This window comes from Rhinoraja longicauda, chromosome 6 (genome assembly GCF_053455715.1).
Source record: "Rhinoraja longicauda isolate Sanriku21f chromosome 6, sRhiLon1.1, whole genome shotgun sequence".
In the NCBI taxonomy this organism is placed as follows: domain Eukaryota; kingdom Metazoa; phylum Chordata; class Chondrichthyes; order Rajiformes; family Arhynchobatidae; genus Rhinoraja; species Rhinoraja longicauda.
This window is the reverse complement of record NC_135958.1, coordinates 14126189-14150982: the sequence shown is the minus strand read 5'-3', so window position 1 is coordinate 14150982 and position 24794 is coordinate 14126189. Positions and strand designations below refer to the sequence as shown.

Here is a 24794-nt window from a genome sequence, read left to right as displayed (position 1 = left end):
TATTTCCTCTGAACTCAGATATGAGCAACCCCAATATTTTCTACAAATCTGCTGACAAAGGCAGTGCTGGTGTCTGGTGAACAAACCCAGACGTCACAGAGGCTCAGCACCAGGTCTCCGACACCTCCTCAAAGTTGTTGCCTTACACCGCCAGAAGCCCAGGTTCGAGCCTCTTTCTTGCTTTCTCACTAGATGTGGCTGTACCCATCTGTTTAAATTTGTTTCTATTTTTCTTGTGTCTCCAAATTCCATTTGTTAAGGCAGTTGTTACTTTGTTCTGCACATTGTCACAGAAATTCTTCCCACCTTTACTCTCTCTGCAATTTAACACCTTTGTTTTCTCACCTCTTCTAGAAGGTAATTGCCCGGGGCAGTTACCTTGAAGGTCACAGAGGAGCAGCCAGGCCAGCGAGTGAGTGAGTGGATTGGCTGAGACATCCGAATTAGTTGAGCAGATAGTTGACGTTAAATTTAAAATTCAGTTCAGGTGTAGCAGAGCAGCCTGTTCAATTCAACTCTTACAATTGAATATCCTGTATCAGCCAAGTATTTTTACCCACCTCATATCTGACTAAATTAAGTTTGGGTAGTAAATTGGAAAGAGAATCCATCTTACCCATTGTCCTGGTTAATTTTAGAAGACTTACTGAAATATCGTAAAGCGATACAGAATATGACATTGTGGGGATTAGAGACATGGCTGCAAGAGGATCAGGGCTGGGAACTGAATATTCAGGGTTATACGTCCTATAGAAAGGACAGGCAGGTGGGCAGAGGAGGTGGGGTAGCTCTGTTGGTGAGGGGTGAAATTCAGTCCCTTGCGAGGGGTGACATAGGATCTGATGATGTAGAGTCGATAGAGTGGATAGAATTGAGGAATTGTAAAGGTAAGAAGACACTAATGGAAGTTATCTACAGGCCCCCAAACAGTAGCCTGAATATAGGGTGTAAGTTGCAGCAGGAGTTAAAACTGGCATGTAACAAAGGTAATGCCACTGTGGTTATGGGGGATTTCAATATGCAGGTAGACTGGGAAAATCTGGTTGGTTCTGGACCCCAAGAAATGGAGTTTGTAGAGTGCCTCCGAGATGGATTCTTAGAGCAGCTTGTACTGGAGCCTACGAGAGAGAAGGCAATTCTGGATTTAGTGTTGTCCAATGAACCAGATTTAATAAGGTAACTCAAGGTAAAGGAACCACTTGGAGGTAGTGATATGATTAGTTTTAATCTGGAATTTGAGAGGGAGAAGGTTAAATCAGAAGTGTTAGCGTTGCAGTTGAACAAAGGAGACTATGAAGGCATGAGAGAAGAGCTGGCCAAGGTCCACTGGAAAAGGATTCTAGCAGGAATGACAGTGGAACAGCAATGGCAGGAATTTCTGGGCATAATGCAGAAGATGCAGGATCATTTCATTCCAAAGCAAAAGAAAGATTCTAAGTCAAGTCAAGTCAATTTTATTTGTATAGCACATTTAAAAACAACCCACGTTGACCAAAGTGCTGTACATCAGTTCAGGTACTAAGAACGAACATAATGGCACACAAACATAACAGCACATACATAACAGTTCACAGCGCCCTCAGAGGGCCTCAAACGCTAGGGAGTAGAAATAGGTTTTGAGCCTGGACTTAAAGGAGTCGATGGAGGGGGCAGTTCTGATGGGGAGAGGGATGCTGTTCCACAGTCTAGGAGCTGCAACCGCAAAAGCGCGGTCACCCCTGAGCTTAAGCCTAGACCGCGGGATAGTCAGTAGCCACAAGTTAGCCGACCTGAGGGACCTGGAGATAGAGTGGTGAGTTAGAAGATTTTTGATATGGGTGGGGGGGGGGGGGGGGGGGAGGGGCAAGCCCGTTTAGGGCTTTGTATGTGAATAGGAGGAGCTTGAAGTTGATTCTGTACTGTACTGGGAGCCAGTGGAGAGAGGCCAAGGGAAGTTAGGGATGGAATAAAACTAAAAGAAAAGATGTATAACATAGCAGAGTAGCGGGAAGCCAGGGGATTGGGAAACTTTAGAACAGAAGGTAACAAAAAGGGTAATACGGTCTGAAAAGATGAAGTACGAGGGTAAGATGGCCAAGAATAAAAAGAAGCATAATAAAAGCTTCTTTAGGTATGTTAAGAGAAAAAGATTAGAAAAGATAAATGTGGGTCCCTTGAAGGCAGAAACGGGTGAAATTATAGGTAGACACAAAATGCTGGAATAACTCAGCGGGTCAAGCAGCATCTCTGGAGAGAAGGAATGGGTGACGTTTCGGGTTGAGACCCTTCTTCAGACTGATGTCAGGGGAGGGGTGGGACAAAGATCCCACCCTGTTTCCTGTAAAGACTCTATCCCCTACTCCTAATTCCTCCGTCTACGCCGCATCTGCGCCCAGGAATGAGGTGCTCCTTACAAGGGCATCAGAGATGTCCTTATTCTTTAGGAAACGGGGGTTCCCCTCTTCCATTATAGATGAGGCTCTCACGAGGGTCTCCTCAATATCCCGCAGCTCCGCTCTTGCTCCCCCCATTTGTAACAAGGACAGAATCCCCCTTGTCCTCACGTTCCGTCGCATTACATCAGCCGTCGCATACACCATATTATCCTCCAACATTTCCGCCACCTCCAACAGGATCCCACTCCTGTCCACATCTTCCCATCTCCACCCATTACTGCTTTCTGAAGAGACCTTTCCCTCCGAAACTCCCTGGTCCACTCGTCCAGACCTCCCAACATTTGATTTTACAAATTCAGAATTTAGATGTCCAAAATTCAGAATTCTTACATCAAAATTCATAATATGGCGCGTAATGCAACTTTTCAGCAAAAAAAGTATGCACGCCAAATGCGCGTACACGTTGCGCTACATTCATGTGTGAAAAACGACTATTATTTCCAACAGTCAGTTGTTCTTGGACTACATGTACAATGTCAGGCCTATCATAAGTATATTCTGCTATTTATAGAAAGGTTATTGAACAGAAATACTTTTTACAACACAAAGAAAAAATTGTTTTGTTTTCTCCATTTTGCTTTTTCCTTACACATCTATGACTAAGTTATGAAGAAAGAGTTTCATTTAAAACTGCACATTGGACATACTTGCTCGTGGTCTTCAACAGCTAATTACAACAGTCCATGTCCCCCCCCCACTCCCCTCCCTACCACCCCATTACCCTACCCCCACTCCCGACTCCCCCCCTACTCCCTTTCCCCCCGATTCCCGCCCTCCCCATTCCCTTTCCCCCCCACTCCCGCCCTCCCCTCCCCACCTTTTCCCTTCCCCCCACGCACCGCATCCCCTCTCAACATCAACAGGCCTTGTGCTACGCAGCGAGGAGCCCAGCAGGGAGGTGAGACTGGGCCAGCGGCGAGGTGAGGCGAGGCCAGCGGCGGGGGGAGTCGGGGCCAGAGGCGAGGCCAGCGGGGAGGGGAGGCCAGCGGTGAGGGGAGGCCAGCGGTGAGGCCGGGCCAGAGGCAAGGTGAGGCCAGGCCAGCGGCGAGGCTGGGTGAGACGAGCGGCGGGGCGAGCGGGGAGGCAGGTGTTTTGCGGAAAAATGTGAGGTGAAATCGGAATGACTGAAATGAAATAAGAAAGCAGAAACTTTCTGCCAAATTCGGAAGGGTTGGGAGGTCTGCTCGTCCCTTCCCACCCAAACCACCCCCTCCCCAGGTACTTTTCCCCTGCAACCGCAGGAGATGCACACCTGTCCCTTTACCTCCCCCCCTCGACTCCATCCAAGGACCCAGTCTTTCCAGGTGAGGCAGAGGTTCACATGCATCTCCTCCAACTTCATGTACTATATCCGCTATTCCAGATGTCAACTTCTCTACATCGGCGAGACCAAACGCAGGCTTGGCGATCGTTTTGCTGAACACCTCCACTCAGTCCGTCTTAACCAACCTGATCTCCCGGTGGCTCAGCACTTCAACTCCCATTCCCAATCTGACCGTTCTGTCCTGGGCCTCTTCCATTGTCAGAGTGAGGCCCAGCGCAAATTAGAGGAACAGCACCTCATATTTCACTTGGGTAGTTTACACCCCAGCAGTATAAACATTGACTTCTCTAACTTAATTGTCCCTGCTTTCTCTCTCTATCCCCTCCCCTTTCCTGGTTCTCCCACAAGTCTTCCTGTCTCTGACTACATCCGATCTTTGTCCTGCCCCCTCCCCTGACATCAGTCTGAAAAAGGGTCTCGACCCGAAACATTACTCATTCCTTCTCTCCAGAGATGCTGCCTCACCCGTTGAGTTACTCCAGCACTTTGTGTCTACCTTCGATTTAAACCAGCATCTGCAGTTTTTTCCCCCACATGGGTGAAATTGTTATGGATAAACAAGGAAATGGCAGAAGAGTTGAACAGGTACTTTGGATCTGTCTTCACTCAGGAAGACACAATCTCCCAGATGTACTAGAGCACAGAGGATCTAGGGAGACAGAGGAACTGAAAGAAATTTTCATTAAGCGAGAAATAGTATTGAGTAGACTGATGGGACTGAAGGCTGATAAATCCCCAGGGCCTGATGGTCTGCATCCCAGGGTACTCAAAAAGGTGGCTCTAGAAATCGTGGACGCATTAATGATCATTTTCCAATGTTCTATAGATTCAGGATCAGTTCCTGTGGATTGGAGGGTAGCTAATGTTATATCACTTTTCAAGAAAGTTTTCCTTTCAAGAAAGGAGCAAGAGAGAAAACGGGGAATTCTCGACCAGTTAGCCTGACATCGGTGGTGGGGAAGATGCTGGAGTCAATTATTAAAGAAGTAATAACGGCGCATTTGGATAGCAGTAAAAGGATTGGTCTGAGTCAGCATGGATTTATGAAGGGGAAATCCTGCTTGACTAATCTTATGGAATTTTTTGAGGGTCTGACAAGTAAAATGGATGAAGGAGAGCCAGTGGATGTAGTGTATCTAGACTTTCAAAAAGCCTTTAACAAGGTCCCACACAGGAGATTGGTGAGCAAAATTAGAGCACATGATATTGGAGGTAGGTATTGACATGGATAGAGAAATGATTGACAGACAGGAAGCAAAGAGTAGGAATAAACTTGTCCTTTTCAGAATGGCAGACAGTGGTGAGTGGCGTGCCACGAGGCTCGGTGCTGGGGCTGCAACCATTGACAATATATATTAATGATTTGGATGATGGATTCAGAAATAACACTAGCAAGTTTACAAATGACACAAAGCTGGGTGGCAGTATGAACTGCGAAGAGGATGTTAGGAGGTTGCAGGGTGACTTGGACAGGCCGAGTGAGTGGGCAGATGCAATATAATGTAGATAAATGTGAGATTATCCACTTTGGCAGCAAAAACAAGGAGGCAGATTATTATCTCAATGGTGTCAGATTAGGTAAAGGAGAAGTGTAACGAGACCCGTGTGTCCTTGTACACTACTCATTGAAAGTAAGCATGCAGGTACAGCAGGCAGTGAAGAAAGCTAATGGCATGTTGGCCTTCATAACGAGAGGATTTGAGTATAGGAGTAAAAAGGTCCTTCTGCAGTTGTATAGGGCCCTGGTGAGACCACAGCTGGAGTATTGTGTGCAGTTTTGGTCTCCTAATTTGAGGAAGGACATCCTTGCTTTTGAGGCAATGGAGCATAGGTTCACAAAGTTAATCCCCGGGATGGCGGGACTGTCATATGAGGAAAGATTGGAAAGACTGGGCTTGTATTCACTGGAATTTAGAAGGATGAGAGGGGATCTTATAGACACGTATAAAATGATAAAAGGACTGGACAAACTAGATGCAGGAAAAATGTTCCTAATGTTGGGGGAGTCCAGAACCAGGGGCCACAGTCTAAGAATAAAGGGAAGGCCATTTCAAACTGAGGTGAGAAGAAAGTTTTTCACCCAGAGTTGTGAATTTGTGGAATTCTCTGCCACAGTGGGCAGTGGAGGCTAATTCACTGGATGAATTTAAAAGAGTCAGATAGAGCTCCAGGGGCTGGTGGAATCAAGGGATATGGGGAGAAGGCAGGCACAGGTTACTGATTGTGGATGATTAGCCATGATTACAATGAATGGCATTGCTGGCTCGAAGGGCCAAATGGCCTCCCCCGGCACCTATTTTCTATGTTTCCAATAGATAAATAGTTTATTCCAGAATGGCATTAATTCACAATATCAAAATGTTAGCCAGTTCTTTAATAATAATTGTGGGAAGAAAAACACTGCTAGAGAAATTTAGCAGATTAGGTGGCACTTGAGGAGGGAGATGGACAAATAACATTTTGGAATATAATGAAAAGGAACTGCAGATGCTGGTTTATAGCAAAGATACACAAAAAATGCTGGAGTAATTCAGCATCTCTGGAGAAAACAGATAGGCGACATTTTGGGTCGGGACCTTTCTTCAGATTGAAGAATTGAGTCTGAAGAAGGATCTCGACCCAAAACAGCATTTCGGGTTGGGACCCGAAAGTGTCCATTTCCCTCCGCAAATGCTGTTAAACCAGTTCCTCCAGCAATTTGTTTTTTTCCAGCATCTGCAGTCTGTTGTGCTTTTCATCATCTTAAACTATCCCTTGAAATGCCCAGCGTATTGGTTTTGTACATGTGGTGTGGATTCTTTTTTGCATGTCCAGTGCTTAAGATTATATTTTCAAGGTAAACTTGGCCTCTGTTGGGTAGCGTTAATGTTCTAGGGCTTGTATATGCATCATTGGAGGCCAAGTTGCAGGTGCAGAGTGACTAAGAAAGCATTAGGTACGTTAACAGTTATTACAAGAGGATTCGAACACAGATATAAGTCTTAGTGTAATGGTACAGGGTCTTGGTAAGATTTGGTAGCTGGAGTATTGTGTCATGTCTTTGACTACTTGCTTTATATTTTTAAAAAGGATGTACCTGCCAATAGAGCAAGTGCAGCTAACTGTACTGGTTCCAGAGAATGCAGGTTTGCAAATTGATTGGACTAAGGTTGTAACCTCTGCTGTTTAGAAGAATGAGGTTTCATCGGAACAGGCAGAATTCTTAGAGGATTGAGAGGCTGGTTAAGGAATCTACAATCTGCAAGCACAGCTTCAGAATAAGAGGGGTGGGGGCAGTTAGGACTAAATTTCTTCACTGTGTCACATTGTCAACAATCCCTGAGCACACAGTTGCTCAGGTTAGCTTTTGTTAATGTGGACTAGCCCCATCTTCAGAAATCACGCCATCCATCAGAATCTCTGCTGCATTAACTCTTGAGCAAGTAGGATATTTCAGCCAAACTGGGACCAGAGGTAGGCCAAAAGCATGTATCCTTTGTTTTCTACACAACGTGCATTAAATGCTGATTTGTTAAATGCAAGTTTTACAGCCTCCTGGTCAGCCTCTAGGCATTTTTATTTGTTTGTGGTCACACACGAACAGCTGTTTTATTTGGTGTTCTTCAGGTATAGATACTATTGATAAGAATACAAGTATTCATAAGTTCTAGTAGAATTAGGCAATTTGGCCCAAGTCTACTCCACCATTTAATCATGGCTTTCCGTCGCAACCCAATTCTCCTGCCTTTCCCATGTAACCTCTGACACCCTTATTAATCAACAATTTGTCAATCTCCTCCTTACAAAATATCCATTGACGTGGCCTCCACAGCCATCTGTGGCAATTAATGCCAGATTCACCACCCTCTGATAAAATAAATTCCTCATCCTATTATAAAGGTACGTCCTTTTCGTCTGCAGCTATGGCCTCTGGCCCTGCTCTCCCATTGGTGGACCCTTTCCTGAGTGGTTGTGACAATAGGCTTTCTCCCAGAGCTGTTGCTACTCCATTGCAGATGACATTCTTGCCATTTGTTGCTGTTGTAAATGGTGTTCAGTGTGCAACCTTCACAAACGTCACTGCTTTAGATTCAGATTTTAGAGGTAAACATGGAAACCCCCACCAGCAATCACCAATGCACCAGCTCTATCCTACAAGCTAGGGACAACTTTACACAATGTGGGAGGAAACTGGAGCACCTGGAGAAAAGCCACTCAGTCACAGGGAAAACGTACAAACTCCATACAGACAGCAACCGTAATCAGGATTGAATCCAGGTCTCTGCCGCTGCAAGGCAGCAACTCTATCGCTGCACTACTGTGCCATCCCATATGTTTAGATATATAATCATGTGCAGCAACTGAAGGTTTACAGATTGATGTAATTCCTTGAGGAATGTTTGAAGTGATATTCTGGGGCTGGTAATGAATGGCCTCGGCCAATCGCAATCACCTTAGTTTGGGCAAGGTATTTTGCGGAGTCTTTCCATTGCATACCCCACCACCTGGGATGCTTGTAATCTGAAGGAGTTGGCCAAGGAACCCACTGGTCAATTGCACCAAGTTGATCAACCGTTGATTTAGATACTTATGTCACAGTTGTCTGCAATGATACTAGACAAAACAATACTCATGACTATTCTTAACAGGCATTTTTAAATCAGTAGACATTACCTGCAGATGATGCACAATAGCTTGTCTGCAGAAACGGTTCATGGTAATTCATTTCAAGCTAACTCATTTCAAAGCTGTGTCCAATGTTCCAAAAGGCATTCAATGTTTAGCCCGTCAGAAAATAGTCATTTTTCATTTTCATGCCATGTTAATGCCAAAAAATGCATTCACATGAAATCAGACTGCCAATTCTACATGGAAATCCTGCAGGAGTGCTGGACTGATTGAAAAATAGAGGGTGACACAGGAACCTTGATCTTGTCTTATTTTCTGGTGTACAATTCCATTGCGTTTTTGGACTGGGTGAGAAACTAAAGGATATTTAACTTTTAAGAAACCATTTGTCTTTATTGTACTTATCTTCTGCCATATTGTAAATTATTTACTGATTAATCAAAGATTTAGCCTAAACTGAGAGTCTGACAGTGTTGTATGAAACACCATATGAAAGACTAATGAAGATGGGAGTCCTCATCTTATAAAATCTTGAGTACACTTTGTTTAATGTAATGGCTAACACACAGAATGCACACTTATAAGAATTACTCAGTTGCAAATATTTGGACAGGACAGATTTTAGCAGTAATTACATTTTTACAAAGCATAAAATGGAAAAGGAGGCCAGGCTCAACAATGCAAACAGTTTCCAAAGACCACATATACTGGTCCTGCGTTCCAACACTAATCCAATGTGCTTAAATTACAAGTAAAATGTAAATAGAAATATAACTCTAAACTTATCATACCTTTGATGACTAAATGGAAATTACCTAGCTTTAATATCCAAATCATTTAGGCATGAATAATTGAATTGGACAGCTAAGAGTTCCGTAGTCTTGTTTAACAGAAAGAACGAATTTGGTCATTTATTTAGAATTATTTTAATTTTGTGCTTAAACACCAGCTCATTTTTAATATTGGATTTCAGCTTGACTTGATTAATAATATTTCTGTCCAGTTTAATCCTGTATCACGCTTTAAGACTATAATCCAACACAAACTTTCAGCCCAGTACTGAGGGAGTACCACACTCAAAGTATTATGAGGTATATGCCAGAAACTGGCCACCTGGTTGAGCACTGCGATGGTGTTCCACCAACCATGAAACATCATCAATACAATCATGTCTGACCTGTGCTGACCTTGTCTTCTATGACAGTTCCTCTTCTTAAACCCCTAATCTTTCAAAAAACGCATCTACCTCCACAGTAAATGCTACTAATGATCCAGCCTCCACAATCCTTTGGTGTAGAGAATTCCACCAATTCACTATCCCCTGCAAGAAATTTATGTAGACACATTTGAAATGATCAGTCCTACAACTAAATACCGTGCAATGATATTTGAGAGTCCATTCAAGACTTCCCCAAAGGTGAAAACATTTCAGCATCTACTCTAAAACAAATTGCTGGAGGAACTCAGCAGGCCAAGCAGTATCTGTGTAAGAAAATGGACAGACGACATTTTGGGTCAGGACTCTTCTTCAGTCTTCATTCTTTAATTCCTTTTACTGAAGTGCATGACCTCACACTCTCACAATAAACTCCATTTGCCATTTTTTTTACAATCACTCAAAATAATTCTATCCGTTACAGGGTCACAACATTCCTCAACACCTATTTTTGAATACAATTGTGCGGGCAGTAGAAAAATATTTATTAATGTGCAGAAGAAAATTGGTCTATATGGCAACTTTTTCCTGACATTTAATTTTTTTTAGAACCTTCGGCCCACCGGGTCCGCGCCGCCCAGCGATCCCCGCACATTAACACTATCCTACACACACTAGGGACAATTTTTTTAATAACATTTGCCCAGCCAATTAACCTACATACCTGTACGTCTTTCGAGTGTGGGAGGAAACCGAAGATCTCGGAGAAAACCCACGCAGGTCACGTGGAGAACGTACAAACACCACACAGACGGCGGCCGCAGTCAGGAGTCTCCGGCGCTGCATTCGCTGTAAGACAGCAACTCTACCACTGCGCCACCGTCGGAGAACAACTTATTTACAACGTTTAGTCATAGTCTTGACTTACAAATTAAACGTCTGTATGCTAATGCTACCAAATATCTTCACAATCTATTTTCCTAAAGAGCATCATCATATTTCTTCTTTCTTGATACACAAGAATTTTGGAATTCTTACAAATTATTTTTGCATCTCTTCTGAAGTCTCTACTTAATTTGTTCTAATTCTATTATATTAGGATTGTTTACAGCACACCCTGTGGTCAGAAGTTTAACAATTTCCACATGGATAGAATTGCAATGCAGAGAAACTCACTATTTAAAAAGTAAAACTTACTAACCAGTGTCAAAACTGCTGGAGGAACAGCACAGCAATGCTGGGTGTTTTGCCGTGGCCACACCTGAAATACTATGCACAGAGACAGCACGGTGGTGTAGCGGTAGAGTTGCTGCCTTAAAGCACCAGAGACCTACGTTAGATTCTGACCGGCCACTGTCTGTATGGAGTTTTGTACGTTCTCGCTGTGACCATGTGGGTTTTCCCCAGCTGCACTGGTTTCCAGCCACATTCTAAAGCCATGCAGGTTTGTACGTTAATTGTCTTCTGTAAATTGTCCTTAGTATGCAGGCTAGAACTGGTGTACCGGTGATCGCAGGTCGGTGTGAACTCAGTGGGCTGAAGGGCCTGTTTCCACACTGTATTTCTAAGCTAAAGTTTTGGCCCAATTATCCACAAAAAAAAAGATGTAATGGCATTGGAGGCAATCCAAAAATGAATGACTAGATGAATTTGTGGGAGAGGTTTGCCCTATCGAGAGGCACTAAAGTTTGGGTCTGCAATATGAGACAAGAAGCATGAGGGTGAGCATAATTGGAATGCAAAATCCCAAGAGGTCTTGACAGCATAGATGTTTTCACCAATGGAAGAGTCTTGATTAAGGGGAGATAATTGCCTGGGAAAGGACTAGTCATTTCAAACAGATTTACTGAGTCTATGCAGAGTGGAGAATTGCCAGAAACATCTACCCAGAAGATTGTCTTGTTTTTTTTTGCCCTAAAGTCAAGCACCCACAACGTCTTGTGCCTCTCATTTTACTAACCCGTGTGTCGCCAATTTTTAAATTGTATATTTGGTTCTTCTGGGCTAGACCACAATCTTGGGGTTGAGGCGTGGTGGATTGGAAGAGCAATTGGCAAACCTTGAAAAGAATAAATAGCTGACTGTTGGCAACTAGAGAACAGGAGGAAGTCAGCAGTAGGAAAAAAAGCAGGTGAACTCAAGAGAAAGGGTAAAGGAGGTGGATGAAAAGATAAGCAGCTGAGAGAGACTGAAGGAGACAGTTAGAGGAATGGGAGAGATGGAGGAAGAGAGAACCAAAGAGGACAAAATGTACAACATGGTGCACGTGTCCAAATGCATACTTCGTGTCTTTAACATATATACATGTGGGCGTGTACAAATCAATTCAGCTGAGCCTGTTCTCCATATCTTGAACTCGTCACTGAACATAAGGTCACGTGTTTGCCACTTGGCCATTCAAGCCTGCTCTGCCGTTCATCAGGATCATGATGATGAACCATCTCAATTCCATTTTCTACATTAACCAAAAATTCTAGATTGTCGGAATTTCCTAACCAAAGTTCTGCTGGTCTCTAGAGCAGAGCAGTATGAAGATTCAACGCTTTGATTGAAGAAATCTCATCTTGGACCTATATATCTTATTCACAGTGCTGTGACCCCTGGTTCTTGACAGGTAACCCAGGGGAAATATGCTCCCGCATCCACACACAAAATTTTAAGGAAAAATTTTGCTTTAAGAGTCAATGAGATCATCTCTTATTCTTCTAAATTCTAGAGAATGCAAGCCAAGTCTATTCAATCCATCCTCACATTGGCAAGACATATTGCCTGCAATCAATCCAATGCTTCTTCATTCACTCCTTCGATGGCAAGTTTTTTGAATAGATAATGGCGCCAAAATTGTACAGAATAGTCCTGGTCACTTTTGTTACCTTCCAATCTACAGGAATATCATCACCTGCGGTCACTCGAAACGAGTATGACTGTCCTCTCATGGAGGACGCCTGTGCATGACTTTGTTTAACGTGGGGAGACTGGTGTAGAGACAGCTACCACACGGTCCTTGACGGATCTGGGTCAGGATCCAGTGGCATGGAATCCAAAACAACCGGAGACCCTTCTCTGCTGCAGCCTTCATCCGCCTTCCCAGCCTTTGTGACGCTCCACTAAAGTCAGCCATCATCCTCCGCCTGTTTCACCGTTGAAGTCTTGGTTGGATTGCTCTTTGTCAGGGACCTCCCCCTCGACCGTGCCGCCATGGGTGACCCTACCAGGAGCATAGCTCCAGAAGGCATCGCTCTCAGGATCTCAGGACCACACAAGCTTCTCCAACGTGACAAGGTGACAATCCACAGAGAAGCCACAGGAACAATTCCAGACTCTACAGAATTCTTAACATCGATAATTGAACTCACTAACTCAAACGGCACCACCTTAAAAAAAACTGCATCAAAATCTCACTCCATCAAGTCCTACTGGTTGCTGTTGTGCAATGGCCATTTCAAATTAAAGTAATTCACATGCACATCATCCACTCCTCAGAGCTGGATGGGATGCAAGTAATTCCTGAGATTCCCAATTAGTGTACCCATTACCCTCAGATCTATCTTCAGCCACTTCCTTTCTAATCAAAGGCTTCTTCATTCTCCTTACACTTCTTTATTCTAATTACCAAAATGAATTGCCAGTTAAACATTAATGTTTACTTTATTCCCTATTGAATCAGCTTATTAATGTCATGTTTTGAAGCAATCCTTGTTCTAACTTTCAACCACAATTTCCGTACATTTTAACATTCAAACCATTTATAAACAGCACACAATACCACTGATCATTTGCTAATCTAATTTGAATTCCTCTCTTCCTACTTTACTGTTTTAAAACTAGTTTGTTTTTAATTCTGCTGCTTGTTGCAACTCTACATATATTGTATTTTCCGTTGCTGCAAATGCTTCAATGGGATTAGTCAAACATGGCCTTAAATTTGGATTCACTGCTTCTACATTTTCTAGATGTTATTCTAATGATGAATCCCAAACTTTTCCCATCATCATTATGGTGATCAAAAGGGCACTAGATTTGTTTTGTTCCTTTTGTGAAAATACGCAGGAATCATTTTAATTAATGTTCATTCCTCCATACCCATTGTAATGTAGTTTCAATGTATACTTGCATGAGGTTGCTGTGGATAAACATCTGCTTTCAAATGTAATTTGTCAGCTAAATCTCGTTTTTCTAATGTATGTGCATTTTATTTTGTAGCCCTGTGATTATAGATAACCCTTCTCGTGGTCAGAATAGATTGCGTCGTTCATCAATCACCCTTCAGACATGGGAAATTTACCTGTTAGGATTGATATGTGGATAATCAATCAGCTCATCTTACAAGAATTTATTTCAACTGGAGGGCTGTATTTCCCTATTGAATCAGTTTATTAATGTCTTATTTTGAAGCAAGAAGGCTGTAATTGTTCTTAGTTCTGCTGTCACAGTAGAGGTGAACGGTCTATCAAAATAAAACCAAAACATTCCTGGTAACAGAGTTGCATGCAATTAACAAAAGTTAGAATGCGTTCTAAACACAAACTTCGGTCAAATGTCCCATGAAGAACAAGTTGAATTTCTTTTTAATTGGCAAGATTCTTTCCCCGTTCAGGTGACTTCACAGACTTCATGTACATAAGGAGATCTACGACAGAGAAAATAAAACAAAACACCATCAATGGCTTTTACAATGTAGCATTTGCCAATGCCAACAGGTTGAAGAAATCCTGACCTTCCCCAATCAAATGTGCTTGGGTGTAAATCAGAGCACAAGGTCCAGCAGGGAGTGGATGAATCAGTACAAGTGTACAACAGGATTTGTCAGTATATTCAACGTCTCACCCGAGATCTGTATAGGAGATGCAAATAGGATACATTTCTTCACGAGTCTTCTTCCCGTAAAAACCTTAAAGAAAACTGTCCAAACATCTAAATTCATTGCCAGAGCATTTCTTTCAGATTTGCACTCAACAATTCAAATTCTTCAACATTGGGAGAGAATGAATTGAAACTAAAACATAAACATATTAAATAAAAACACCCATATACACAAGCCAGTAAAGAGTTCCAGAGACTACATGAAGGGAACATATGTAAAGATGCATTATATAGGAGATATTTTGTAGGACAATTTATGACTTCCTGTCATCATTCTTTTAAAACCCAAATGTGAAAAAGCAAATGAAAATTGCTAATGGAGATTGCTTTGGGATCTGGAGCTGGGATCAAGGATGACTCAGCCATCTTTAGGAAGAGATTGGTATGGCTAAAGATAGAGCTTCCTGGTAAGATTTATTCATATGGAGTCTGTCAAATAGCTACATCGGAAGAGAAATGATAGAAAATAACATTTTCAAATAGGAACCAAGAGAAAAATCAGCTTGACTGTGATACCAATAAGCAACTGTGAACAGAAGTTACAACATCTCCTTGTTATTTACCAGTTCAATTAGGACAATAATAAAACTGATGATAATTATGATTACAATTAAAAAATTGAAAATCTTGATTATGGTTCAAACCTAACATTATGGCTTAAGAGTAATTGATCGCCACAACTGGTTCTGAAATCAATTCTCTTACTATTCTCATTGAAACAGCAAGGTTACTTGAACATCAAATGTTATTCTACAGTAATCATATCAGTCAACGCCATTAAATTTCATTAGCATTGATTTAATTTTATTAAGACTATGTATATTAATAAAAAATGACAAGTGGCAAGAGTATCAGGCTGCAATTCATTCTCTGGGCTCTGATTACATTGATCACTGGTTGATTTATGATGTCATCTGAAACCTGGAAGCAAATTACTTGTCATCTTGTATCTATGGTAGCCCAGACAAAATAAAATAGATTTGTAATAAAATTTAAAAAAACTTTGTGACACTTCTTTTCAAAACACATCACACTTGCGGTAGGAGAATATTCAATGGTAAAACAACAGAATTGAGAGTTAACATGCTCTGTAGTTTGCACTCCGTTTCCTACTCAAACCTTACAATCAGATACTCTGTTTACACTCAGCAAGGACGTAGATTATCTACAATCCCATGTTCTGCAATTAGCCATGCGCAACAGCAGGAAAGACGGCTCTTTTACATTCCTAAAAAACACTGGGAACCGTGGAGACATCCTATAGGCAGCTTGAAACTATTTTGATAAGACAGTGTATTAATTCTACTCTTTTTTTTTATTAATCTGCTTTTCATTTTAGCATCTGCATTAGCAAACTGTTAGTGCTTACAAAATGGAGATGATACAAAACGACAACAGCCTTGATTCAACTGGCAAAAACATACCACTCTTCTCATCAAAAGTCCACCTTGGTAAAGACTGCAGTCATTTAAGGTGATAGGTCACGTTTGGCTGACTTCTTGCCCAACTTTCTGTGGCGCAGCTTCATTTGCAAGGGAGACTTCGCATTCGAGCTCTGCTGTGTCCATAACTTCACATCCATCCTGTGTTATATTCAGACTGTAGACGTTGAAATGGCAAAATACCCATAAAAAGAACTGTTTGTGGTTCCCTTTCCAATATGACTTGGAGATTTATATCAAACATACTAGTTAAAACTAGCGCTCTTGAAAGACTTGCACATAAACCCATCTTACTGTCACCGAAGCTGATACAACCAAAAATAAAAACAAACAGAACTCATGTTCTAACAGATGGCAGCAGTGAAAGTGTAACACTAGTTTTCAAGCTACTTTAAAATACATAAATTAAAATCTATTTTTAATTACACATTTGCAATAGAATTCCGAAAATAATTCACAATGCTCAACTATTGTAGTCAATGGGTGGATAACACCTTTATTGGCCAGAGACACAAAGGTCTCATCAGTACATGGCCATTAAGAGGAATTCTGCATACCTATTAACCTGATCCAAACCAAAGCTCCCATTTAACTCATCGGTTTCAATATAATAAAACACTCAACCGCCGATAAGTTTTCACTCTAATGACAACTGTTGAGGAATCTAATCCCTTTAAGAAAATATTTCAGTTCAGTTTTTGCTTGAGAACTATTAAGCCAGCTGTGAGGCAATTTACATATTTGCTTTAAGGTGCAACCCAGATGAGTGCAATTGCACAGGACGCTGGAGCTATGCCTTACCATAGAAATGTAGATTGTGCATTCAAATTATTGTGTTAAGTCTCTTGATCCTGTTTTCTATGGGAATGCACAAAGGCCATGGACTTGACAATAGCGAATAGGCATAGCTCAAAGCCACGTTAACACACCTCCTGATAGCCACCAGTGCAGCAACATTGGCTGGCACCTGGTAGAAAGATGCTGCCTTAACCTCCAAGCCTGTTTGGCATGGAGGTCAGAGAATGGAAAAGAATAACCTGCAAATGACTGTAGGTAGCTCAAGATATAGTAAAATACCTTTTTTTTTAAACATATTAACATTGATTTCAATGTTCACATTACGCAAAGAGTTGTGATAAAGGAACTTTCCACCAGGAAAAGTGGATCATTAAATTCAACAGTAAACACAGAACTATGGGCATGAAGATTGCCAGGGTGAAGATGAATTCAGTTGTGGCCTGTGATCCTTGTTACTAGAAAAGTTTAAACAGAGGGCAATAGAGCAAGTTAAATCAAAAAAATTTAAATCTTTGATTGTGATCAAACACTTACACAGAAAGACTTTGCAGCATGAGAGGATGGCACTATTGCCATTGTAGGAAAACAATGGTGCTGAAATATATTCCCAAACCTTAAAACTCTGCAATCTTAAAACACACTAATGGTTCTTTCTACATTAGTTTTATTACAACAAAGATGTTCACACTCATTTTTGGATTCATATTAGTGAAAACAAATCTCCCAATTCCCTAAGAAAAACACAAATGCTGGAAGAACTCAACCAGTCAAGCAGCATCAATGGAAAGAGAACCCAGTCTACGTTTTGGATCTAAAATGCAACTTGGTTTCTCTTTCCACAGATGATGCTTGACAGGCTGAGTTCTTCCAGTATTTCTTCTTTTATTTCAGATTCCAACACCGGTAGTTTTATTTGGTCACTGTGTGCATGAAATATTAACGAGAGGAAGGGACATTGTGTATAGGTGAAAGTTACAGAAGGCTAGCTGCAACATAATCTGCAAAGCAATGTTGGACCGAGGTCAGGGAGAAATGGAAGATGCTCTCCAGTGTCATTACACACAAATAACTGCATCGCAGCACTAGTTTTAACAACCAGCTTATCCATTTCAGCAGAGGACAGGCAGAAGAGAAAATCCAGATCGCTAAACTATAAGGTATACAGATCAATGGAAAGAGTTTGGCGTGATCAAGAATGATATTAAGATAGAGGTATGTGAACTCTCGTCACATACATCCGACACGTCTCGCACCTGACTGGCCAGCACATGCTATTTGCTCTTGCGTCTCCACTTGCTGATTTGCCCTGTTTTAGTTTTGAGAGTCTAAAGGTTGGTAAACTTTATCGTTGGATAAATCCTAAGTCAGATAACCAAGATCTATTGGTATCAGCAAAGTTATGAGACTTTATAGAGGGATGGAGGACCAAGACGCTCTAATGGATACATCACATAAAGCCCATGAAACTTGACTCTGCCACGAGGACCAGCACCATCTGTTAACATCCAAATCTATCTGTACCACAGTTCTGTACAAGCTTAGCTTAGATCAGACTTCCGGAGCAAAAAAATATATCACTGTCCACAAGCAGACCCTTCAAAGGAGTTTTCCGCTGTGTGTTGAAGGCAGTGCTCCTGTAGATAGCTCAGCTCTGTAAACCTCTCCCCGCACCATGTGCACTTACACTGATTCTCTCTGGCGTGGACATTCTGGTGCTTTATCAGGTGCTCCTTCTGCTTAAAGCCCTTGTCACAAGTGATGCATTTGAAAGGTTTGTCCCCTGTGTGCACACGCCGATGCCGCTCCACGTCTGATGAGTACTTGAACCGCTTCTCACAGTCACTGCATTTCAGGGGTTTCTCCTTTGCCGGACGGCACAGGTGCTCCACCAGTTCGGTGGAACACGCGAAGCGCCGCTCACAGGCATTACACTTGAAGGGCCGCTCTTCCACATGGGTTGCTTCATGGAGCTGCATAGCAGAGACGCGCTTGTAGGCCTTTTGGCATACAGTGCACTTGAACGGCTTGCCCTCCACGCGAGCACACCGATGTCGCAAGAGCTCCGAGGAGTCTTTGTAGCCCTTCTGGCATCCTGTGCACTGGAAGAGGCTCTCTCCAGTGTGAATGTGTTGGTGGTAGAGGAGGTGAGAGGATTCGCTGAAGCCCTTGTCGCACACAGTGCATTTGTAGGGTTTGTCTCCCGTATGGGTCCGCTGATGCCGTACCAGCGCATACAGTTGCTTGAAGCTCATCTGACAGGTGGTGCACTTGAAAGGCCTCTCACCCGAGTGGACGCGCTGATGGTGTTGGAGGTAGGACGCGCGTTTGAAGGTCTTGGGGCACTGGCTGCACTTGTACGGACGTTCACCATCCGTCGTGCATTGGTGCTGCAACAGCTCCCCCGGCTGCTTGAATCCCACGTGGCAGATGACGCACTTGAACATGTCCTCGTCAGCATGCACGCACATGTGGCGCACCAGGTGTGAGCGGTGCTTGAAGCTTTTTTGGCAGACGCTACAGTCATAGGGACGCTCGCCCGAGTGGATGCGCTGGTGGTGGGCCAGGTGCGAAGACTGGCTGAAGGTCTTGTCGCACTCCGTGCACTTGTAGGGCCGCTCCCCAGTGTGCACCCTCTGGTGCCTCTGCAGTTCAGAGGCATGGCGGAAGGACTTTTCACAGGACAAGCACTTGAAGGGTTTCTCGCCGTGGATGTACTGGTGGCGCACTAACTGTGAGGACTTCTTGAAGCCTTTCTGGCAAACGGTACACTTGAAGGGCTTCTCAGGCGCGTGGAACTGCTGGTGGGCAACCAGCTCGGATGAGTCCTTAAATTTCTTCTTGCAGACCGTGCATTCAAAGGGCTGGTCTTCAATGTGGGCCCTTTGGTGCAGGAACAGCTCTGACGACTGCTGGAAGTTCTCGCCGCAGATGGTGCACTTGAAGGGGTTGTTCTCATTGTGGACGTTCTGGTGCTGGACCAGCGCCAGCAGCTGGGAGAAGCTCATCTTGCAGATGTGGCAGATGAAGGGCTTCTCCTCCACTTGCCCGCACTGGTGTTGCAAAAGGTCAGTGGACTGGCTGAAGGTCTTCTGGCACTGGGCGCACTGGAAGAAGCGATTCATGTTTAGAAAGCACGGGTGCTGCTGAAGCTCAGATAGCTGTGTGATGGTCTGGCCACACATATTGCATTTTTGGGAGCACTCAGCTGACAAGGGCTGATGTTGCTGAAGGGCTGTGTCGGCCGGGAACACAATTGCAAACTCGAGGGAACGCTCATTACTCTGGGGAATGCAGTTCTCCACGAGAGGTGGGGCGGCTGAGTGCTCCTCCCAACATTCAGTCATGTTGAATGGGCTCACATTGGAAAATTGTTTCCGAACATAAAGCAGAGGGCTTGATCCCAGACTTGTGTTGATTCCACACAGGGCAAGGTGTCTTAGTCTGTCTAATCTGTAAAAAGAGCAAAATATTTAAATTAGTTTTTAAGAAAGTTTTGCAAAATGTCAGAAGTCACCAGAGTGTGCAGGTTTGTAGGTTAATTGGCTTCTGTATATTGTTCCTTGTGTGTAGGATAGAACTAGTGTACAGGTAATCATTGGTCGCAAGGACATGGTGGGCCAAAGGGGCTGTTAACATGCCGTCTCTCTGAACTAAACTAAAATTATCAATACAATCACTCTAGATACCATTCTATGATGAAGTGGATGGTGCCTTGATTACCACATAAAACTTTCAGAGCTTCCCAAGGCAGCAGAAAGAAATAAGAGCATCTACAGAGCAATTAATGATAATTGAGGCGAGGATGTCAAAGCATACAGCGGGATATAGATCAGCTACAGAGATGAGTGGAGAAAAAGTAGATGAAGCTAAACAGCATTGATGTAGGAGGATCTTGGGGTCAAAGACCATAAGCTCCCCGAGTAGATAAAGTGGTAAAGATGATGTTTGGTATGCTCACCTTCATTGGTAAGAGCATTAAGTACAATAGTCAGGAAGTCATGATGCAGCTCTATAAGGTTTTGGTTAGGCCGCATTTAGAGCATTAACATGCGGTGCTGATCTTACCCTTACAGGAAGGATGTGGGGGCTTTGGAGAGGGTACAGTAGAGGTTTACCAGAATGCTGCCTGAATTAGAGGGTATTACCTATAACAAGAAGTTGTACAGACTTAGGCTGTTTTCTCTGGAATGTCAGAGGTTGAGGAGAGACCTATTCGAAGTATATAAAATTATATGAGGCATAGATATCGTAGACAGCCAGAACCCTTTTCCCAGGAAAAAACATTTTGCGTGAATATATCAATACATTTGCATCGTTGAGAAGGCCAAGGGAGATGTATTATTAATCTCAAGCCATATTTGAATAATCAATATATAACGTTGGGAGGGCAGTCACTGTGGTTTTAACAACAAATTCATTTAACACCATGGTTTTTGGAGGAATTCCATTGCAAAATATCAATGTTACTTGGCAGCTAATGCATGATAGAACTGTGACTTTGGAAACCCAGATCACCATCTCACGGGCCAATTATGCATAGTGCATTCTCCCATTTGCTGCAGTCTCGTCACACCCTTTGTTTATTCACCCTGTTGGCTCAACGACATCCTCAATGACTACTAACTGGTAGGAAAATAACTGCAGATGCTGGTACAAATCGAAGGTATCACAAAATGCTGGAGTAACTCAGCGGGTCAGGCCGCATCTCAGGAGAGAAGGAATGGGTGACGTTTCAGGTCGAGACCCTTCTTCAGACTGATGTCAGGGGAGGGGGCGGGACAAAGAAAGGACGTAGTTGGAGACAGGAAGACAGTGGGAGAACTGGGAAGGGGGAGGGGAAGAGGGACAGAGGAGCTATCTCAAGTTAGAGAAGTCAATGTTCATACCGCTGGGGTGTAAGCTGCCCAAGCGAAATATGAGGTGCTGTTCCTTCAATTTGCGGTGGGCCTCGCTGGTAGCATTCACACCGATTGTAATGAAGTGTTTTGAGATTGGTTATAATGCAAATCAACTCCTACCTCAGTAGTGACCTGGACCCATTCTAATTTGACTACTAGCACAACAGATTGACAGACTGTGTGAGAAGTGTAGGAAAAAAAACTGCGGATGCTGGTTTAAATCGAAGGTAGACACAAAATGCCGGAGTACCTCAGCGGGTCAGGCAGCATCTCGGGAGAGAAGGAATGGGTGACATTTTGGGTCGAGACCCTTCTTCAGACTGAAGAAGGGTCCCGACCCAAAACGTCACCAATTCCTTCTCTCCCGAGATGCTGCCTGACCCGCTGAGGTACTCCGGCATTTTGTGTCGACAGTCTATGCAACCTCATTGGCTTTAACTTGGACAATAAGAACACATCAGGCTGTTCTTCATTGACTACAGCTTGGCATTCAACTCTATCTTCCCTTCCAAACTCTTATTCAGTGCAGACATTGCGGGGTGTAGGGTCTGTCAAAATAATGGAACTTTGTCTCTGCTTCCCCCGATGCAACTAGCTCTTTGACTACTTCTTCGGCAAACTTCAATCTATATGATTGGCGTTTACACCTCCTCCTCATTGTCCTTCAACACAGGGGTACCTCAAGGCTACAGGTTCAGTCCCCTGCTCTACTCTCTCTATACCCATGGCTGTGTAATCAGATACAGCTGATACACTAGCTTTAAATATGCCAACAATGCCACTGAACAACATTTTTTATCTGAAAGTTTGCAAGACCACGGAGCTCCTTGTTGACTTCAGGAAGGGAAAGCAGAGGGACAAAGGACCAGTCTTCAAAGGCAGGATGGCAGTGAAGAGAGCCAATAGCGTCATGTGTATAGGAAGGAACTGCAGATCCTGGATTTCACTGTAGACACAAAATGTTGGAGTAACTCAGCAGGTCAGGCAGCATCTCTGGAGAAAAGGAATAGGTGACGTTTCGGGTCGAGACTGAAGCTGTCTGAAGAAGGGTCTCTCGACTGTCTGAAGAAGTGTCCTGACCGAAAACATCACTAATCACCGCTAATCGGCCCTGGACCCAGCACATTGCTGCAATTGCAAAGAGAGCTCACTAACATCTCTACTTCTTCAGAAATTTGAGGGGATTCGGCATGTTGCCAAATACTCTATTGAACTTATACAATGGAGAACATACTGACTGGCTGCATGGTGGTCTTTTCTGATATTCCAACAATCAAGAACAAAGGGGACTGCAGAAAGTGGTGGGCATTGCTTGGTATTGATCTCCCCATTATGAAAGGGATTCTACAGGAAGCACAGCCTCAAGGAGGCAGCTGATAACAAAGAGCTGCATCACCCTGGGAACTCTATTCTCACTGCTACTATCAGGAAGCCTGAGAACTGTTACCTCCAGGTTCAAGAACAGCTTTATCCCATCAACCATCAGGTTCTTGAACCACTCCTACCTCACCCACCAAACAATTATTTACTTTGCATTGCTATGGTGGCTCTACATACTTTGGTTTTTGCACTAATATGGTCGAGTTTACTTCGAATAACTGATATTTTATTGTAAATTTATGTTTTGTTCCGTCTAATGTGCCCTTGAAGCTGCAGCAAGTAAGAATTTCATTATTCCAGATCATATGACAAATAAACACACTCTGAACTCCTTTGTCCTAGATCAGCTGGTGGCATAGGTCTTTTGTCCATATCAAGTAAAATTCCAGGAGTAACGAATGCGATTTAAACAAATAGAAATCACAAGCTATCAAAAGTAGTAGTCAGTGGAATCACTGATCAAGTTTACTCAACACAACGCAAACCCATCACCATGATGGCATGATGTCATGGCACTATTATCAGCAGGGAAAGAACAGCCAAGTAAAACTTGTAATCAATTGGCAGTCCTGACTCCACATACATACCCATAACTAGCTCCTACTAGTTCCTCTAAGGGATCTCTCATCATACCGAGATCCCAAGAAAGGAAAAAAATAAAAGGAGAAATGAAAACTTGAACATAATGTGGTGACTGATTATTTGAAATGGTTGTTCAAATGCTTCCAATGATGAAGACATTATCAAAGCTAATCAAATACCGAACCAAGCAGTTTAAGATATTTAACATCATTTAGCTCACTGGTCTGACTCAATACAAAAATGGTACAAAATGTAGGCCTCTTAATTCAAAGAAAGTTTGATATCTTGAAAAGTATTCAGGGATAAGAATGTGACCTGGGCTTGGGGCTTGAAGGCCAAGTGTCAGGATTGTAAATGACTCCAATGGATAAAGAATGAACAAGGAAAAGACACCCTTGTGCACAGCCTTGAGGGATACTAATAAATCAATGGGGGTTCTTCAACTTCAGCAATGAAAGGACATTTTTCTTTCTGATGCTAGTCCGACAAACTGCCTGAAGGTATGAAAATGCTAGGCAAGACAGTGGCAGGCAGACATCAATCTTGCAAGCAGTTCAGTTTGCTCCCATTTGAATAAAATTATTTTTTAGTACTATTTCTTGTTACTTTGGTACAGCGATATAATCCAGATTCAGTATGACACGAGAAAATTGCTGTGTCATACTGAATCTGGATTATATCGTTGTGCCAAAGTAACAAGAAATAGTACTAAAAAATAATTTTATTCAAATTGTCCGTTGAGATTCAGTATGACACGAATTGCAGCTAACCCCTTTTCTGGTCAGACATTCACAATATAATGAGTGTCTGCTGTGTGGGCACTGAAAATAAAGCATCAACTCAAGTGGACTGCTCTATCCAGGATTTCCAAGAACTTTGAGGGAAGCAACTCAATAGACCTATTTATCTTCTGATGGAGTACTTGCCTAGATAGTATTAAACATTTCATGTATAACATATTACAATCTCAAACTCCAAAGATGCAATAATGCTGGCAGCAGTTTTAATATCTTATGAGCAATTTTCGCTATTGTACATCAATTAACCATGGAAAAGACAGAATCTCAAATCAATATTATTTAAAGTGTAAATTCACTACTGCGCTACGCTTTTAATTCATTACTCTGTTTTAACCGCTTTCCAGAAAAGAACTGGATTTCTGCACGATCACAACACAAAGCCAGTTTGAAAATTCGCAAGCTCAACCAAGTAACATCCCATTGAGGAAAATTATGCCTGTGGTCAGCTATATAAAAAGTTTATCACATAATGCTGGAGTAACCCAGCAGGTCAGGCAGCATCTTGGAG

At 42.7% G+C, this 24794-nt stretch overlaps 1 protein-coding gene across 5 annotated transcripts in view; it reads right to left on the bottom strand.

The window, feature by feature from the left end:
• Positions 1-8930: 8930 nt before the first annotated feature.
• The window catches only part of znf319b (zinc finger protein 319b), a 41658-nt gene continuing 25794 nt past the window's right edge, over positions 8931-24794 (bottom strand). For 3 of the 5 annotated variants that reach the window (XM_078400494.1, XM_078400493.1, XM_078400492.1), the window contains one exon: positions 8931-20076. In XM_078400494.1, coding sequence (XP_078256620.1) covers positions 18201-19970 — 1770 coding nt within the window. In that variant the 5' untranslated portion in view covers positions 19971-20076 and the 3' untranslated portion in view covers positions 8931-18200. The remainder of the gene's footprint in view (positions 20077-24794) is intronic. The other 2 variants (XM_078400496.1, XM_078400495.1) reach the window with 2 other exon arrangements.